The 16,473-nt window shown below is 44.9% G+C and overlaps 1 protein-coding gene and 1 pseudogene across 1 annotated transcript; one reads left to right on the top strand and one right to left on the bottom strand.

The window, feature by feature from the left end:
* Positions 1–62: 62 nt before the first annotated feature.
* LOC121791797 lies at positions 63–2,619 on the top strand (annotated as a pseudogene).
* Positions 2,620–5,915: 3,296 nt separating this feature from the next.
* On the bottom strand, positions 5,916–7,773 carry LOC121791798 (ras-related protein Rab11D). Its single transcript, XM_042189625.1, has 2 exons — positions 7,545–7,773; positions 5,916–6,497 (listed from the first exon to the last, which is right to left on the bottom strand). Exons 1-2 carry the CDS (start codon positions 7,769–7,771, stop codon positions 6,059–6,061), a joined length of 666 nt encoding a protein of 221 aa, XP_042045559.1. The 5' UTR covers positions 7,772–7,773; the 3' UTR covers positions 5,916–6,058.
* Between the last annotated feature and the right edge of the window lie 8,700 nt (positions 7,774–16,473).

The raw sequence follows: 16,473 nt of genomic DNA, 5'->3' as shown, positions 1-16,473 counted from the left end.
CGAGATGAGCCAGGGGCGATGGTGTGGGGCGCTCTCCTCGATCGTGCATGATTCATTGCAACATGGAGCTTGCAGAGAGGGCGAGCAGGATGCTGTTTGAGCTCGAGCCCACGAATGCAGGGAACTACGTGCTTCTTGCTGAGATATACGCGGAGGCGAAGATGTGGGACGAAGTGAAAGGTGTTGGAGAGAAGGGGCTGCAGAAGGTAACCGGGATGCTGCTGGATTGAAGCGAAGAAAAAGGGTGTACTCGATTAGGTCTGTGGACGAGGTGAATCCTCAAATCGAGCTGGTCCATGCTTTGGTGGTGAAGCTGTCGGAGGAGATGATGGAGCAGGGTACGTGCTGGAGACGAAATCGTGCTGTACGAGCTTGATACGGAGGAGAAGCAGCGGGTGCTGTTGGGGCACAGTGAGAAATAGGCTATGAACTGCATACTTTTTTTTTTAATTCGGTTCCGCTTCGGTTAACCGGAACCGAACCGACCCTATCGGTTAGGAACCGAACCGAACCGAGGCAATTCGGTTTCGGTTCCGGTGCTTCAATCTTGGTTACTTTTATGCTCGGTTAACTGTGTTGTCGGTTCGGTTCTAACCGAACCTACCGAATTACCTGCCCTAATCTGTGCCACCTTAGAGAGTCTTCCAATCACCATTTTAGTTGATTTTCTAGCTTTTAACTTGCCACTCCAAATTTTTGTGCAGGTTCGTGATAAAGGAGTATGGTTAACATCTTATAAAGATGTTCGTAGAATCGCCAAGCTGCTGCAACTCCGGGCATGTTTCCTTCTGGAAAGCTGTATGATGAGATATCAGAACCAGATCAGGAGACAGCTAACGGACAAACTTGTGAGAATAGTAATGGTACTGATGAAAATGGTGGAAAGTTGATTGATGATTCAGTGGCTCCTACAAGCAACGTGGAGCAGAAAGTTTCAGATTTACCTTTAGAACGTTGTATGAGGATAGTACCTCATGATCAAAATTCCGGAGCTTTCTTTATTGCTGTGTTCCAAAAGCTTTTGCCCCTGCCTGGTAAGCATTTTTGTTTCTGGACCAGCAGGCACTTTGTTCTTTCTTTTCAATAAACAGGATCTTGTTAATTCTTACCCCGTGCATCAAGTCACTTCTATCTTCACTAGTCATGTGACTTTTCCCCCTACATTTCTGTAACTTGCTCGTTTAATTGCAAGTTACCTAATAAATATGCATGTTGTGCAGCCCCTACTACTGTTCAGAGAAAGGGTACAAGAGGTGAATCTCAGAAGCAACTGAATGAGGTGAAAGAAGATAAAAATGGGGATGATATTGATGTAAGTGGTGAGATGATGTTCAAATGTCTGAAGCAGCTCCTGCCGCCAGTTTACTTGATACTGGAATTTGTGAAATCCCTTCGGATGCTGACCAGAATAAGAATTTGGTTGAAACTGGAACTTGCGAAACCCTTCGGATGCTGACCAGAAAAAGATAAACGAGCAAGAAGAGAAAGAGGAGAATAAGACTTCTGATGACAAGGCGGATGCCAAAACTGTTCCAGACAAAAAAGGAAGCTTCAAATGCAGGGGAGATGGAGAGGAGTAGACCCTGTTATTTTCTACAAGGATGAAACTGTGTGTGGGCAAAATACTGGACTTTTATGGAATAAAGGAATCCTTCCCAATCAAAGGCCATCTTATTTCAAGAAACGAAGACACGAGTCATGTGAAAAGAATTTATTACGTATCAAATTCTGTGAAGGAAGCTCTTGAGCTGAACCTTCTCGGTGGCCAGCAGCTTAAGATTGCTGCAGTGGGACTTAAGATGTTTGTAAGTTATCATATACTTGATCTCTTGTTATTTAACAAACATTCTTCTTCTTGATTCTAACCTTGAAATATGCAAAAATAATTGTGCGTTCATCGTCAACATTTGTATCTACAGGAACGCCAAACTTCAAAAGAGGGGACATCTGCGCCGTTTATTCCGTATCTCATCTGAAGGATTGCCGCTGATTCTTCCACACATAACGAAGCAAATACTATATGCTTCTCCGATAGATTTCAAGCACCTCTTGCAGTACAAAAGCATTAAATTTCCAGACTTTGTCGAACCTTCATTAAGAGAGAAGGCCGCAGAGCTAATTCTGGGTTGTTGTGTGGTTATTTTGCGTGCAGGTTCGTATTCTTAGAAAAATGCGGTGACGTGCATTTGGTGAAGATACTAATAATTGTCTAATTTTCATCTTGTGTAGAAGGGTGGGTCCAATCAGGTTCAGGGGAAGATGCTATGCCGATAGCGATGGGTGTTGGAGAGTAGTAGAACTAATGTGTCTGTAATGGTGAACGCAAATGACTGCCAGGAACTGCTCGAACGGGTGTTAGCTCTCCGCTCAGACGAGGCTTCGGAGCCAGTCGCTGATGCAGTTCCTATCCAAGAATCGACCAATGATGTTACTATCCCAGAAGCCAACGGTTCTGATAGCACTGTGATGGCACCGGAAACCTCATGATTATTGATTATAAGCCGCCATTTTTGGAGATTAATATTTAGTCAAGATTTTGGAGATTGTAATCTAATTATTACTAAAACAAATTTGTGGATTAAAACCCCGGGTATCTTTTACTTATTTTTTTCTTTGTCATATTAGAAGTTGCATCTCATATCTCAATCTGTCGAGTCAAAATTTAGTCATGAGTTTTTTACTTTAAAAAAAATTTAGTTGCTCCCTTCGTCCCCGCGGATAGGAGTCTTCTTTTTTCATTTTAGTTTGTCCGCGAATAGGATCCGATTCATTTTCATCATAAATGGTAATAGGGTTCTACATTTCACTAATTCATTTTACTCACATTTCATTTAAAATTAATATATACAAGTGTGATCCATATTCCACAAACTTTTTTCCACCCATTTTCGTTAATAATTTTAAAATTCGTGCCGCCAAGAAATGAGACTCTAATGGTGGATGGAGGGAGTATAAGTTAATCTCTCTAGATATAGAGATCTTTTAGGCCATCCACAATGGGGTGCATCGGGCGCGCTATCGTCCGCCACTGTGGCACCGCGGACGACGAACGACGGACGATGCGTCGTTCGCGCCCGGCGCTTAGTCGCGGACGAAGCGCGGACGATAGGCATCATCCGCATCATCGTCCGATCACTGTGGGCAACGCGGACGATGCAACGCGTTTTAGTTTTTTTTTTTAATTCGAAAATTTTGTTATATATATACCCCAGCTTCACTTTTCATTTGTAACTTTTCGATTAACTTTTAAACTCTCAAATTATACTATAAAATGAATTCCGGTGGATACTCAAGTCCTAGTAGCCCAATGTTTGGAGATGGCGCACGGTGGCCGGGTACACAACCTGGCGAATATCGGTCGTTCGACGCCAACACGCAGTACGATCCGGACTTCAGTACGGATTCGTACGGTCTCTCCGACATGGAGCCGTCTCCAACTCGTCCTGCCGCCGCTTCCCGTCGCGCCGCCGCCCCCGCCCCCGCCAGAAAGAAGCGGACCAAGCACCGGGTGCACAAGCTGCCACCTCCGACAACTTGTGAAGAGTACGCCCCCGGCCGTATGAACTACCAGCCAGATGAAACCCTCATCTTGGCGAGGTGTTGGGTGGATATATCGGAGGACCCAATATTCGCGAACAACCAGAAGCAGCTCGCGTACTGGGAGCGCATCCCCGAGCGCTACAATGAGGCGAAGCCGCCGAGCGCGTACAAGCGCTAACGGGAGCAGCTCCGCAAGCACTGAGATCAGGTGAAGAAGCAAGTCAACCCTGTTCGCGATGGAGTACGAGAAGTGCTCGAGGGATCAGGGAAGCGGCGAGAGCTTGAGCGACGTGCGCGATAGAGCGTTGTTGTCGTACCAGTCCATGTACGGCGACTTCAAGCATTTCAACATCTGGGCGCTCTTGAGGGACAAGCAGAAGTTCCAAGACGGGATTCTGCACACCGGGTGCGACGAACAGGACGAAGACCACCGACACTGGTGGTTACACGACCAGCGAAAGCGGAACTCGTCCGGTGGACCTCAACCAGACGTGCACGGAGGAAGAGAGTTCCGGCACATCGATGTCCTCCCGGCGGCGTCCCATAGGCGTAAAGGCTGCGAAGAACACGGGGAAGGCGAAGGCAACCTCCTCCTCGGCCGCCGCCCCCCATCGCCGATCCGACCTCGACCCCGACCCCGACGACGATCCAGGCGACACTTGCCTACGCGGATTTGGCAACGACCTCGATGGCACGGACGTTGTTGGATACACACAACGCCCTTATGAAGTGTACGGATCCGGGCCAAGCCGAGCGCCTCCAGAGGTTGAGCGATGAGTTGAGCCGGAAGTTGGGGCTTTTGTAGGATAGTAATTTTTTTATTATTTCTAACTCGTGTAACTTTTTTTAATCAATGAATTTTTTGCCGTTGTGTTTTTTAATAAGTTTGCATTTATATATTTGAAAACATTTAAATTAAATAACAAAACAATAGTAAAATGCTTAGGGCGCGCCTTAGGGCGCCCCACTGCAGGTGGAAGGGCAGACGGATAAAATGTTGATGTGGCGGTGCATAGGGCGGGCTTTAGAGCGCGCCTTAGGGCGCCCCATTGTGGATGGCTAGTCATTTGTTTTTCCTTGAGCGCGTGTACACTTTTTTCATCTTGATTTTATTCATTGTTACTTTCTTTAATATGTTCATTGTTTGATAGTTTCTCCGTCCCTTAAATTTGTTCATAGTTTGATCGGGCACAAGTTTTAAAGTATTAGTTTTATAATAAAATGTGAGTGAGAATAAAGTAGTGAAATGTGGAATCTACTACTAAAAATTGTAAAAAGTGAAATGTAACAAATTTCGTGGGACGGGTGAAAATAGAAGTAATGTGAGATCTATTGCCGTTTTAAGCACAACACTTTGTAATGTGTTTTATTGAAGACGGTGCACCTTTTTCAAACTGTTTATATCAAGATGAAGAATTTTGGATTATTGTCATTTTTATTTAGTAAGGTTAGTTAACATGACCTTTATTTATAGGGTCCACATCTCTGTTTCGCTTGGATAATATTAATTATCCTAGCTCTACTTGTTGTTTGGTGTATAAGTTCAACTATCACTTGACTCGTGTTATTCGTTCAATCTGTTTTATTTTCTTTGTTTTGACATGTTAAAAAAACCCATCAAATATACTTCATTCGTCCCTAAATAATATGCACTTTAGGTTCGGCATGGGTTTTAATGCAAAGTTGGCAAAGTAAGAGAGAGGTAGAGAGAAAGTAATTAAAGTATTGTTAGTGGAGAATGAATCTCACTTTATTAGAGTGGAAAGTGCATATTTTTATGGGACTGACTAAAAAGGAAAGAGTGGTGGGACGGAGGGAGTATGTGTTAATTAATCTACATTAAAATTTTAATTATGACAACTAATTCGAGTTACCTTATTGCCTTCAAATTTTCACATCTCTTATTTTCATTGAGATTTATTAATAATGTTATTGTACAATTTCAATTAAACTTAAATACAAATTATTATATCAAATAATAAATATAGACTTACAATATTTGTTTAATTATCTAATCAAACACCATCTCATACTTGTTTATTCACACAAAACTAAATAACTTATCCTATTTATTACTGTTGTGATTTTTTTTTATCTATTTAAATTAGCAACGTGATTTAAAAAAGTAGCAGTTCTAAAATGAATTTGAAGTACAATATCCAAATAAGTACTACTACTATTATTTCTTAACACAATTAAAGAATTAATATGAATTCATACATTTGTCATTTTATTTAATTTTTATATAAACATGATCACCCTTCATTTATAAAATTTATTTTGCTTATTATATATATTATAGTGGTAGTATTTGTAATGTGGGTGTGTGCTTTTTTCAAATGTTTGAACAAATACTCCAAATATAACACAATCTGTTTTGTTTGAGAGAGAAGTGAATTAAATTAATCAGAGAGCCAAAATACTGTATACAAAACAAAGTTCAAATCTTCCCTGTAAATGTAACACACAAAAACAATTTCCGACTCACTCAAAAAAACAAATAATTCAAGAAAAGAAATCATGATCTACAACACATCCTATTACTTTCTGGGATTACTTGAGCTGGCCCAGGAATGAGGATATTCTTCCTGGCTAACGACGCCGGATTGCTGTTCGCTTCATCCGCAACGAGACTCTTCTTGTTAACAATGTTGAAAATCTGTGTCAACACTGTCACGAAAGCCTCCTCCACGTTGGTTGCTTCCAACGCCGAGGTTTCTAAGAAAAATAAGCCTTCTTTTTCAGCAAACTCCTTAGCATCCTCTGTCGGCACTGCTCTCTGGTTTTCAAGATCAGTCTTGTTCCCGATTAGCATTATCACAATGTTTTTGTCAGCATGAGCACGCAGCTCTTCTAGCCAACGGGGGATGTGGTCGAAGGTCTGCCGCTTAGTTATGTCGTAAACCAGCATAGCCCCCACCGCACCCCTGTAATAAGCACTCGTGACAGCTCTGTATCTGTGGATAATGGATATTAGTACCATCACATTGACATCAGATCAGAATCAAATAACGGCATGTTCGTGATACGAGATATTGGAATGACATTTGATATCAAAACCCGAATACTAGCATTCACACACACGCATCGTCTAACGACACAAGAGAGGAAGGCAAAGGAAAATGTAAAATCTCATTTACCATACATTTTATAAGGTGTTGGTCGAGTTTCTTACACAAGGTTATCGAGGCTTCACCTGAGAGCGCCCTAGGCTCTATAGTTCAACTAAGCCAAAAAAAGTTACTATAATACCCTCGGTTAAGGGTAGTGATAAAATGCAAACTGCATCTTTCCTAATTCCTACAAACTTCAAACTATGATTTGAACCGTTAGATTTTAAGATTTGATGTCAGATGATAAATAAGATCAATAGAAAATGTCAATCGGTTGACAATGTTGACGTTATTTGTCATCTGTTGACATCAAATCTTGAAATGTAACAGTCCAGATCATAGTTTGGAGTTTGTACAATATACGGAGCTTTCATTTGATTACAACACCCCAGTTAAACCCTATTTCTAAATAATTTGATCAACGCACCATTAGTATATTTTCTTCTTCTAAAAAAGGGCTAATAATGGTTCACGGAAACGTCTTACCAATCAAGTTGTTCTTCATCATCTAATACATAGAATATCTCAGTTTCATTTATACTACAATTTGCAATAATACAGAATTTAACCTTTGGTAGAATTTTTCCCTATTGTAACAACCAATCTCAATGATTTTCCCCGTCCTTTAATTCCCTTTACTGGAAATTCGTGATTTCTATAGATTTATTATACATATAAAATAAATGCAAAAATCTATATCAAAAAATTTGGATTGCATTCCCAATCAAACAGCTTCACAACTAACAATCAAGGCTACGAAACGAACTCAGCCGCTTGGAAATCGTAAATACTGAAACATCGAAGTTAAAAACCTAATCTAAGAGCTCAATTTGATGCATAAAATCGTAGTAATTGAGAAAAAGTGAGAAAAAGAAATGGATCGAGAAATACCTCTCCTGGCCGGCGGTATCCCAGATCTGAGCTTTGACGGACTTGTGGTGGATAAGCAGGGTGCGAGTTTGGAACTCGACGCCGATAGTGGCCTTGGAATCCAAGCTGAACTCATTGCGTGAGAAACGCGAGAGAATTTGAGATTTGCCGACGGCGGAGTCGCCGATCAACACCACCTTGAAGACGTAGTCTGTTTTCTGGGAAGAGCTGCCGTATCCACTTGCCATCTCTCTCTACTGTCACTGTAAAGTGAGAGAGACACAGACACACACCGAAATCAATGGGCCTTAGGCTATCCACGACGCTTTCCTATACCGTTCCTTAAACTATTATTTGAGGGCCCTACTATACTATTTTACTCCGTTCCTTAACTAAGGAACGGAACCTGCAACTCTCCATTCCTTAACCGTTCCTTAAATTACTATTCATTCAATTTCATTTTTTATTTTTATTTCCAACTCAGTTCAATTAAAACAAACACGATTTATTAAATAACAAACACACTTTATTAAAAAACACACGACATTAAAAAAAATTACAACTAAAACTTAAAAAAATAAAAACCACACAATTAAAATCCTAAAAAAATAAAAAACACATAATAAAAAACACACAATTAAACGTGGGAAAATTAAAAAACTACTCCGCCGGCGAATCATCCTCCGGAGGCGGTCGAGGTTTAGGGGGAGTCGGAAGGTCAAGTTGTGCTGTCATAGCAACAATTCCGTTCCACCAGGCCGTGAATTGGGCGTACGAGAAGCGGGAAGTGTCCGCCATTGTGGCGGTGATGTACGCCACCATAAGTGTGTCTGAGCGTCCCCGCGAGCCCGATCCCGAGGCCGGCTGGCTTGATCCGCCGTATTCGTCGGGCGTTGGATACCCCGTACTCCCAAACACCTGCGTTCACCCTCGCTGGCCTCACCGGTGTCACCAGACGAGTAGTTGCCGGTCGCCGTGTGCTTCGTGCGCTTTGAGGTTGAGCCCGAGCTGGATCGGACACCGCCGGCCCACCTTTCCTCGTCCTTGACGAGCTGCTAAATATAAACATATTTGTATTGGTTACCGGTGTCCTGGTGGAAGGCGCGCAAAGCCGCCCTCAGAATGTCGGTGCCAGAAGCTCCGCTTTGGTATTGCGCCGCTTCTTGCGAGTAGATGCCGCAGAATTTTTTTACCTGTACGTCGACTCGGCGTAAGTGAGCACGGAGCATTGTATATTTGCGCTTCCGGGCCCCTTTCGGCTTAGTCTGGTGGTAGACATCACGGACCTTTTCCCAGAAGCACTTGGCGGCTTGTTGATTCCCGACGATGGGATCGTACGAGACGGTGAGCCAGGCGTTGTACACCGCCTTTGTTTCTTCGTTGCTGTACGGATGCCGGCCCAGATCCTCCGGTTCATCCTCCTGTTCCTTCTCCTCCTCCTCCTCGGCCGCCTCAGACGCAGCCCTGGAGCTTCCACCGCCTCGGCCTCCTCCCTGGGTGGGTGCAACGGGATATCCTCCGAATTTGGGACAATCCCTGCGAAGGCCGCGAGGCAGAGGGTCGAGCGTATGCATCCACATCGAAAGTGGGTGGTACCCACCCGGCGTCGCCGACCCCTGGGTGCCCGGCGTCGACGAATTGGAACCACCAAGTGTGTTGTACATGGTCTCCCAATCGCCGAACGCGTTGAGATCCCACCCACCGGAGCCGCCACCGTCGTAGTTGCCGTCGCCGGACATTTTGTGAAGAGATTGAATATGAAAATTGGAGAGGAAATGAAGTTGATTTAGGAAGAATAGATGTGTAGTTGTGTGTGAAATGAGGATGAAGTAGTAGGAGTATTTATAGAACAAGAAAAAAAATAAAAATTAAAAAAAAATGAAAAATGTTAAAAAAACGGTAATATTACCGTTAAAAAAATTTAAAAAAAAACGAATTTTTTTTTAAAAAAATGAATTATTGCGTCAGCAAGTGACGACGCCCACTCGCGGACCGGCGAGTGGGCGTCACGCACGACGCGGGGAGAAGCCACGTCGCGGACCGGCGAGTGCCGCGAGTCGTGCCGTCGGCACCCGGCACGGTTTGGGAACGGTTTGGCATCGAAACGGAGGCTGCAACGCGTGCCGCCGCGGTTTCGTTCCGGCGGAACGGCCCGCGTTGCGGATGCCCTTAAGGGTGTCTAAGGCCGACACGCCCAATAGCCACGCCCCAGTTTTTGTCCAGGGCCCCAATTTTGTTGTCCATAGCCCCAAAATTCTATTTCCGCCACTATAGTGGACAACTCTAATAGCCCCCAAATTTTATAATCAATTTTTATTTTTAAATATTTTTTAGTTTCAATCAAGTGTAATTTAAATAATCGCAGTGTAAATAACTAGAATACGAGGTAATTAGGGCCGAATATTCGTTGTATTGCAAACCGGTAAAATTATACAACGAATAATTAAAATAAAATACAACTACAAAACTCCGGCACCGTCTACTCGGTGTCGGAGTCAGCTTCCTCGTCTTCTTCTTCTTCTTCTTCTTCTTCTTCTTCTTCTTCTTCTTCTTCTTCTTCTTCTCCTCCTCCTCCTCCTCCTCTCTCGGTGCTGCCGGCCGCGGTATCCCCAGGCGCATTATCAACCAACCCCAGTCGACTCTCAATCCGATTGATGAGCCTTTTGTAGACGTTCCTGACGTACGGGTCAGTTTCCCCTGCGTATGACCTGCATACGTCTTGCAGTTGTTGCATCAACGTTACGTCTATGGTATTGGCCAATACCTTGTGGGGTTGCACCGTGGGCTGTGGGATTGGGGCAGACTGGGGGATGCGCGATCCGGACGCGGCCGCCGTTTGGCGGGAGGCACTTCCACCCCCTATGGCGCTGCGGATAGAGGCCTGTTGTCCCATGGGCCGTCGTCGCCTAATGTGAGTCGCGGCTGGCTCTTCGACTTGCTCGTCGGACTGCTCGAACTCGTGCAAGCCGCTCCGACTGCTGTATTCCCCGGCAAGGTTGTGCCTTGTGCGCTTCGGGCCGGGAGCTGTTTCCACCTCGTTCGCCACGATCGACCTGAATTTCGGACAATCCGCGAGGACAAGATACTCCTCCCACAAGGTGAACTTCGGTTGGCCCGTCTTGCGGTATTGGCCCTCCGACAGGGTCTTCACATCTGCTGCGCTTCGGCCACTCTCGGCGTGGCGAAGGTTGTTCTCGTATATGGACGCAAACAGCTTGGTAGCCCGCAGTATCCTACCGAACTTTTTTTGGATCTGTTCTGGGTCGCGCTTCTCGGCGCCGTCGAGCTTGAATTCCTCGTATGCCATCATGACGCGCCTCCAAAAGCTCCCCGACTCCTGATCAGTACCCACCACGCGGTCCGAAGTGATAGAATCCCACGCCTTCGCCACGGCAATGCTCTCGTCTTTGCTGTATGGCTTGCCGCGGCTGGACCTCTCGGACTGATCACCGCTACCGCCGGCGCCACTGCCCTCGCTACTCGCAATGCCGGGGCAGCTGCCCGAGCGTCCACCGACGTTGCAGGTGCCATGACTGCCGCTTCCGCCCCTAGGGCCTCTGCCCCTACCGCCACCAGAGCCCCGACTGCCGCTACCTCCTCGAGTCGGAACGGGTGTTTCCACCCGCGCTGCCGGCGTATCTGGGATGCCGGAACTGAGCAGACCCAGCATAGTATCAAATGCGTCTTGATCTGCTTCGGAATCGGAGATTGGCTGGCTTGAAAGGGGAACCCGGCCGCGGCAGGTGAAACGCGTCTAGGTTGGGTCGGTAATCTCCAAAAGCGGAACGACTCAGATTCCGATGTAAAGGGGCGGCGTTGGTGAGGATCTCCACGACTGAGATGGAGGAAGGGGTGGACTCGATGCCCACGGTGGTGGAGATTGATTCCAACTCCAAGGCTGTGACGGAGCCGCATATCCGCCAAATCCGACGGCTGAGAAGCATATCCGCCAAATCCCGATGGCGGCGAATGATGGGCCGACGGCTGAGATGGATTGCTGTCATATCCCAATTCCTCAGTGTCGGGTGATTCGTCGTCTCCTCGGTGCATTTTGTAGAGAGTGTTTTTGTAGAAAGTGGGTGTATGGATTTTGTGAAAATGGGAGTGGGAGGAGGGAGAGTGGTATTTATATAGAGGAAAAACGAAAAAAAAATTCAAAAAATCGGCTATAGCCGCGGCGGATATCCGCCACTATAATAGCCGCGGCTATAGCCGCGCCTATACACCCACCGCCGCGTCCTCGCCCCACTCGCGGCGAAGCCTCGTCCGCCGCCCTCCCCCCACCAGCCGCGTCCACCCTCGCGGCGAACACCCCCACTATAATAGCCGCGCCTACCGCCCCCCACCGCCCCCTTCGCGGCGTCCGCCGCGTCCACTCCATAGTGGACGCTCTAATATCACTCTATCAATTTATTGTTAATTTAATCCTCATTTTACATATTCAATTCAATCACTAACCACTGACTACTGAAGATGGCATATTTTTATGAGAAAGAAAAAGAAAAGAATTGTTATTATATTAATCTATTATTAATCTAATCTAATTAGGTTTAATCGAAATTGATATGTTAAAGAAAACTTTAAAGGACATACGAAAATGAAAATTCAGTCTATTTCTATGGACGGAGGAAATACATAATACTATCTCCGTCCCTTAAAACAAGTGTTTCGCTTAGAGCATCCACAATAGGAATAGCCCAACAATAGACCAGCCATACCCTAGCCACAAACTCCTCCTGCCACATCATCAACACTAAAAATCCACCTGTCACATCATAAATAGCCCAGCAATAGACTAGCCACATCATAAATAGCCCAGCCACATCAATAGCCACATCACTAATAACAATTATATAAAAATGAAATAATTAACAATCACACAATATACGGAATTTAATTTACGAGACATATACGGGAAACATTAATAATACTATTAAAATTTTAAAAAGTACAATAATTTAAAAAAATTACAATAATTAACAAAAAAGTACAATAATTCCGTCGTCGTCTCCGTCGTCGTCTCCGTCGTCGTCTCCTCCGTCGTTGTCGGCACCATCGCCTCCGCCTCCGTCGCCACCATCGCCTCCGCCTCCGTCGCCGCCACCGCCTCTACTCTCGGCAGCTTCCCTCTGTGCCGCCTCCAAATCCTCCTGCATGCTCAGGAGCAATGTTTGAAGCAAACTCTTCTCCACGGGGTCCACCGCCGCCCGCCATTCGGCCATCATCTTGACCATCTGAGCGCGCGTTTGTTGACGCGCGAAGAATTTGAGATCCACTGTGGATTGGCCAAGGGGGGATGCCGACTGGACCTCCTGGGAACCCCCGGCGACCCCTCTCGCCTCCCGTTGAGCCTGCCTGTGCCCAACCGGGCGAGTTCGACGAGCGAACGAACGAGGGGTCGGGACCTCCTGGGCCGTCTCGGAGAGGTCGTGGGAACCACCACTGCTACCGCTGAAATCACCGGTATAGTTCAGTCGTTGCTTCTTCGGCCAGCTAGCGTCGACACCTACTCGGAACTTCTCGGAGTCGTTCAGCACAAGATAGCAGTTCCAGTAGGTGAAGTCCTTATACACCCCCTTCAGGGGGAAGGCTTTCTCCGCTATCCTCCTGCAGTCGTCCTCCGTTTGGCCACTGCTCATCATGCGGAGGGCGTTGGTGTACAAGCCCGAAAATCGGGAGACCGCAGCCCTGATTCGGTCCCACCCCTTCCGGCAATCCTCCCCGGTGCATCGCCTCCCCTCCGGACAAAACCTCTGGTAGGCTGCTGCTATCTTGCCCCACAAGTTGACGATCCTCTGGTTATTCAAAACGAGAGGATCGTCGCAAACACTCACCCACGCCTTGGCCAGCGCGACGTTCTCCGCGTCCGTCCACCTCCTCCGTACCGAGCTGTCATCCTCACCCGGCTGCGAGGACTCGCCGACCCTCTTCCCCTTGTTTTTCTTCTTTGGGGCGCCACGACCCCGCCCTGCGCCCCCGTTTGAACGGGAGCATCCGGAACACCGAGAAGATTTAACCCCAATTCATCGAAGGAGAAAGTGTCAAATTGGGGCAACGGCTACGCCTCCGTTGGGGTCGATGTGTGCGACGAACCAGTCGAAAAATCAAAACTAGGCGATAGACGTCCCCCGGCGTCCCCTGTGTCGCCGGGGATCCCCCCGTCGCCGGTACCCCCCCCCCGGGCGTCCCCTGCGTCGCCTGTACCCCCCGGCATCATCTGCATCCCGGGTGCCCACCCCGGAAATAGCGCCGAGCGGATCACCCAGCGCACCGCCTAGCGCCACGGAACCACGAGAGCTAGGCGGTTTTTAAATCCGGAAACCGCTAGGCGGTTGCAATAGATCGCCTAGCGCACCGCCTAGCGCCGGTGCTCGGCTAAGCGGTGCGCTAGGCGCTATTGTGGATGCTCTTAGCGAGGAACTGAGGGTGTATTCATAATTATACATTGCTTTAACTTAACGAGTATAGATTTTTGGAATTCAAAGTGTCAATATATTATAAAAACAATTAATGACTAGAAATGCTATTATAGTAAATGTGATAAATGTCAAATTGATAGTATACACAAAATAGTGACATTCCTTAGACTTAGACAACGTAAGATAAGGAGTCGTTTAGTTATACGAATGACAGAGGCTTTAGATTTTCTGTGAATCATCGTGTATGTATCTCGTGTTGCAAGATGTTATCAATATTTCGTTGTTGGTGTCATATTTGTTCGCGTTGTATGTTATTTTGGCGTAATGGAAGCTCAAAACAAAGTTTATTATGCTATTCATAACATGAACGAAATGCTCTTATGTTAGTGTCAATATTACGGGTCAGTGAAATTGCACGGTTCGTATGTTACTATATACATTTGAAAGCGTTTTTCAGATACTACGAAAACATATTTCAGTGATGTGCTTTGATAGTATGGATTTTGCTTGTAATGTTACCGCACCAAAAATATTTATTTATTCGGATTTTATGTTACTGTCAAATATTCAGTGTATATATGTTACTGATTTGCTTTGGTTATATGTTATGTACTTTCGTAGAAACAAAGTCAGTCCCTAACTGCTGACAATGACTGTTTGGGTGATTACCATGTCTTCTTGGACGACATATTAGCCGACGAACATGTCAACTTTACTGGAGGATCCGAGGTGGGAGAACAGTACTTCAACACCTCAAAGGAGCCATGTGTAACAAAGAAAGTTAGTCGTAAGCGCAAAGGGACATATGAAGGTGAATGGTTGCTCACGCGGAGACAAATGCTGGATTGGATACTCTGTGCACCCGCATTGGATATGACATAGAACTCGACAAACCTAAACAAGAATTCTTCCATCACCTTGACAACATGACAGGTCTATCCGATGCTCAAAGGTACAATATCATCGGGAAATAGAATTTCAGGCTTGAGATTTTTATGGGGGGCTGCCCGATGTGAAGAAATCAGTCTACGTGCTTCGAGTCTTGGAGAAGGGACACCTCGGGTGATATGGTAAGCTTGGCGATGCTTGAAGAAATCATTTTGGCTTCTTTTGACTCAATTGTTGCTTTATATCTTTTTGTGTATATCTCGGAAGCTAAGTGTAACGCCCCACTTTTCGAACCTTAAGACGCTTGCTTTAATTTCTTTTAATGTCGCGAATTAAATGACGGTGATTTCTTTGGTGACCTAATTTTGATTTGACTGAGTCAACTTCGTTGATTTTTATGACGTGGCTTTTAAATAATTGATGCGGGATGAAATATATTGCCCTTTTTATTTAGGATCATCAATTTTAGGATCGTTGATTTTTATGACGTGAATTATTTTCCTAAGGGTGAGTGAGATTAAATAGGATCATCAATTTTCATCTTGCCCTTTTTATTTAGAATTTTCGACCACTATTAATTATTGGAGAGGAATTCTATTTTCTTGGATTTAATTATTTGTTTGAGATAATCATCCAAATTAAATCCAAAGCCCAATTACTTTATTTCTTCATGAGGAAAAAAATCGATCCCTATGCTACTCCAAGGGAGGTTTTGAAATTTCCCTAACTATGGGAGGAGGAAATTATTCCACTATATTAATTGATCCCCTAATTATTTCTTTCCATGAATGAATTGGAATATCCTAGCAAATCTTGCCTTACCTATTCTATTAAAGATTTGGAAATTTTTCCGTATGGGAGGAACCCAATTACACGCCTACTTCCCTATGTTTTGGAAGGATTATTATTAATTTTCTGCTTCGTACTATTTTATTCTACTCCGTGAAATACAAAATTTAATCATAGGCTAATTAAATAGCCTATGATTTTCGAAAATTTCCCCTTATTCCTCCCCATAGTTCACGCCAATCTCCCCCTCAAATCTCCTTCAAATCTTCATTTAATTAATTCTCCAAATCTCCTTTAATTAATTGAGATTTCATTGCACTCTATAAATAAAGGGGGAGAGAAAAACCCTAAACCTAAACTACACGCCTCCATCCCTCCTCATTCCACATGCCCATCTCCTCCCCACACATCTCTCACTTGTTCTTCTACTCCACTCAAGATCTTTTCATCCTTGCCAAGAGTTGTTGAAGAATCAAGATTTATATTTGTTCTACCGATCGTTTCAATCAAGAAAGGTACAATCGAACTTTTCTTCATCCTCTCCATTCAAACATTGTTTTGACTCCCTCATGCATATAGTGAGTATAGGGATTTCAAATCTAGGAATTTAATCGGTGGGAATTCGTGTTTGAATGAGAACAAATTGTGAATATGCGTTTTGAATGAATTTGTGTGAAGTCTAAATGAATCATGGGAGAATGATGTGTGATTATAGGAGAACATGATTGTGAGAACCTTTTTAAGCATGGTTGTGTGTTGGAAGCATAAAAAGGTTGTGTTTGGATGAATGAGGATAAACCCTAATTCGAATTTTGAAGCATGAAATCTGTAGTGTTCGGATAGTAGGTTCCGAC

Source organism: Salvia splendens, unplaced genomic scaffold (genome assembly GCF_004379255.2).
Source record: "Salvia splendens isolate huo1 unplaced genomic scaffold, SspV2 ctg916, whole genome shotgun sequence".
Classification (NCBI taxonomy): domain Eukaryota; kingdom Viridiplantae; phylum Streptophyta; class Magnoliopsida; order Lamiales; family Lamiaceae; genus Salvia; species Salvia splendens.
Note: the sequence above shows the minus strand (reverse complement) of the source record. Positions and strands in the feature narration are given on the sequence as shown.